Source organism: Elephantulus edwardii, unplaced genomic scaffold (assembly GCF_000299155.1).
Source record: "Elephantulus edwardii isolate Elephantulus edwardi_28Jun2011 unplaced genomic scaffold, EleEdw1.0 scaffold00185, whole genome shotgun sequence".
Classification (NCBI taxonomy): Eukaryota; Metazoa; Chordata; class Mammalia; order Macroscelidea; family Macroscelididae; genus Elephantulus; species Elephantulus edwardii.
In genome coordinates, this window is record NW_006399935.1 from 3,219,455 (window position 1) to 3,222,526 (window position 3,072).

The 3,072-nt window shown below is 59.3% G+C and overlaps 1 protein-coding gene across 1 annotated transcript; it reads right to left on the minus strand.

Moving 5' to 3' along the window:
• Window positions 1-279: 279 nt before the first annotated feature.
• CRB3 (crumbs family member 3) lies at window positions 280-2,621 on the minus strand. The gene is made up of 3 exons (XM_006896358.1): window positions 2,540-2,621; window positions 1,064-1,125; window positions 280-486 (listed from the first exon to the last, which is right to left on the minus strand). Exons 1-3 carry the CDS (start codon window positions 2,619-2,621, stop codon window positions 280-282), a joined length of 351 nt encoding a protein of 116 aa, XP_006896420.1.
• Window positions 2,622-3,072: the final 451 nt, after the last annotated feature.

Sequence of the window (3,072 nt, forward strand, 5' to 3'; positions counted from 1 at the left end):
TGGGAGAACTGTAATGAAAGGAGATGAGGTTGTAGGGCTGACGGCCTGGCTGGACAGACGGCAGAAAAACGGTGCAGTAAGCAGGGCGGCGGGGTCCCCAGCCCCTGCACCCCAGCTCCAGGTGAAGTCAAGCAGAGGTGGCATGCTGTGGACGCTCCCGGCCCCCCAAGTCTCCTGAGCTGTCAGAGGCTGATCTCGTGGCGGCTGTGTGCCAGCGAGCGCTGGGCAGTTCTGGGCAGCAGAGGCGGCGGCGGCAGCAGTAGCAACGGGCCCCCGGGTTCAGATAAGCCTCTCCTCTGGTGGCAGCTTGAGGTTCGGGTGTGGTGGCGCGCGGGCACCCACCTGCTCCTCACTGCTAGGCCGGTAGGTGCCCTCTGTTTGCCGTTTCTCACGCAGCTTCCACACCAGCAGTGCCAGCAGCACGGCAAGGACCAGGACGCCCAGGATGGAGAAGACCACAATGATGGCCGTGATGGCATCCTGGGACTGTGGGGAGAGGACAGGGTGTCTGGTGGGGCACACCGCACCTGGAGGTTCTGACTGCCCCTCTCCGGTAGACTCCAGGGCTCCTTACCCCTCCTTCTGCCCCCTGGCTGGCCCCACTCAGTTCCTATCTATCACGTTTGGGGCCCACTGGTCATACCTGGGCCCTCTATACCCCTCTCCCACATGCCACTTGAGGTGTTTCCAGAGTTCCTTGTTAAGTACCATTAAGGTGGCCCCACGAACAACAGACCAGAACCGCACCTTCTCCCACACCATCCCACCATGCTCCACAGAGCTCTTATCACCTACTGTACCCAGGCCTCCTGCCATCCCACTTGCGTGCTCACACCCCACCTGAGATCTCTGTGGGACTCCTGACACCCTCCATCTGACACACATGGTGCCTGTCCAGCTCCCTCCAGATTTTTCCAGTCTGGGGTGCCTGATCTCCCCATAGGCCATGTCTGGCCTCTCTCCCCATCCACCCACCACTGCTGGGGGTCTAGGTCCCTCCACCTGCAACATGCAGGACTCAGAATAGCTCCACTCCTCCCACACATGCCCCCTTCACACTTACTAGGCCTCCATTGGAATTAGGGTTGGTGGGTGTGATGGTGCTGTTCTCATTTCCTGGGAGTGCTAGAGAAGTGGAGAGGATAAATTAATCTCCACCTATTCCAAAAGGCTGGCAGTTGGAATCCCCTCCGACGCTTAGAAGTAGACTGGCAGTCTGCTCCCATAGATTTACAGCCTCTGAGACCTGCAGGAGGGGGGCTAATTGCTTCGCCAGTAAAATGCCTTGCCTCGGTGAAGGAGCCCTGGTCAGGCAGTGGGTGAAGTAAAGGCAGCTAAGTAAAAGGTCATCAGTTCCACTCCCCTGAAGGAAGACGTTCCTGTTCCCGTTTACAGCCTCAGAAGCCCTATGTGACTATTCTGAGGTGGAAGGGCCGGCCACAATAACAGTGATCTTTCACCCACCCCACCTTTTGCCCAGCTATCCCTTCCTTGGGAACACTTGCCCAGAAAAGAGAACAACCAAACAACAAAAAAACACAACCCAAAAGAGCTTCCCCAGCTGTAGTCTGACTTCTGGCGCCCTCATCAGAGAATGAAAAAAAAAAAAAATTTAAAAAATTGCCAGGCCTTTCTTCTGAGGCACTCTCAGCTGGACTTGAGTCACCAGCCCAGCAGGGCCCAGGGAACACTGTCCTTCTGAGTCTTCCATTGCTGAAGAGGCTGATGGTGCCACGCAGGCAGGGACCAACCAGCAAAGACCCACCAACCTCAAAAAGAAATCAGACTCACTTAAAAAAAAAACAAACCAAAAACAACTCAGAAAAAGAAATCAGACTGAGCATGTCTATAGCACAAAGTAGAGGTCCCCCACAGCACACCCCAGGCTGTAGATCTCCTTGGAAAGGTCGGGCTTATCTTTATTTCTTCTTGGGATTTGAACCTCTGACCATTTGATTAGCAGCTAGAACACCATTTGCAACACCAAGACCTCCTGTCTATACGCCTAGAAGGATCCAGACGCGCACCCCTCCAGCGGGCAGCCCTAGGCCCTTTCTGATCTAAGCAGGCTTTAGCTTTTATGACCACCCTGAGGACATTGGCAGGCCCCAGGGCTTCCCAGGTGGTAAACGTTTAAGGAAGCAGAGGGCTGCCTCTCTTTTCCCCTTGAAGACCCCAGATAGTGGGTTCCGACTCCCCAACTTTTGGTTGGCAGCAAATTCTTTAACCGCTGTGCCAGCCACCAGGACTCCATTGCAACAGAATCAGAAGGGTGGGAAGGTGGGACCCACCAAACAGCCAGTCTGGGGAGACAGCTCTGGGCTCCAGGACACCTCACCTCTACCGAGGTCCGCCTTCTATCCCTGAGCAGGCCCAGCACCCCAGCCACACCCCACCTCTCCCAGGAACCGACTCCGACTTTCCGAGAATCCCCCCACCCTCCCAGGCGCCTCCTCAACCCTCGCCCCTCTCGGAGCCCCAGGTACCCGGGGCTCAGCCCTGCCTCCCAGGGGAGATAGGGCGCCCCGCAGGTACCTACTTTGTCCCCAAGCCTGGTCCCAGGGGGCCGGCAGCAGCGGCAGGCCGAGCGCCAGGAGCAGCCCCAGGCCGGGGCTCGCCATGGACTGGGCCGCGGGGGGAGGGCTCCGGGTCCGGGCTTCAGGCGTGAGCTTCTTCTGCATTTCGGGCCGGGGGTCTCCAACCCGGCACCTGGGAGGCAGGAAAAGGAGTGAGGCCGGGCCAGAACCGGGGGAACCTGGGCGGGGGCAGAGGAGGGCGCAGGCCCCGGGCCACCGTCCCGCCCCGCCTCCGGTGCCAGAGGTCACAGATTAAAGATTAACTCGGGGTCGAGCGGCGCGGAAGAGGCAGCAGCAGCGGGGCGCCGGGGCGGGCCACGGTCGCGCCTCCCTACCTGACCTGGGCCCCTCCACAGGGATCGGCTTCTCCGCCGGGGCCCCTCGCTCGAACCCGCGGTGCGCCCGACAGCCAGCCGCTCGGACCGACTCCCAGCGGCTCCGCCCGCTCACGTGACCCGGAAAGTTTAGTCACTTACCTGGGTGAGAAGCGCACTTC

Bases quoted from the DNA above. Each gene is read 5' to 3' on its own strand.
- CRB3 (XM_006896358.1), bottom strand. From the start codon at position 2,621: ATGGCGAGCCCCGGCCTGGGGCTGCTCCTGGCGCTCGGCCTGCCGCTG. The intron at 1,126-2,539 runs GTAGGTACCTGC...CCACTTCTCTAG, and splicing joins GGACCAGGCTTGGGGACAAA to CACTCCCAGGAAATGAGAAC. The intron at 487-1,063 runs GTAAGTGTGAAG...CTCTCCCCACAG, and splicing joins CTAATTCCAATGGAGGCCTA to TCCCAGGATGCCATCACGGC.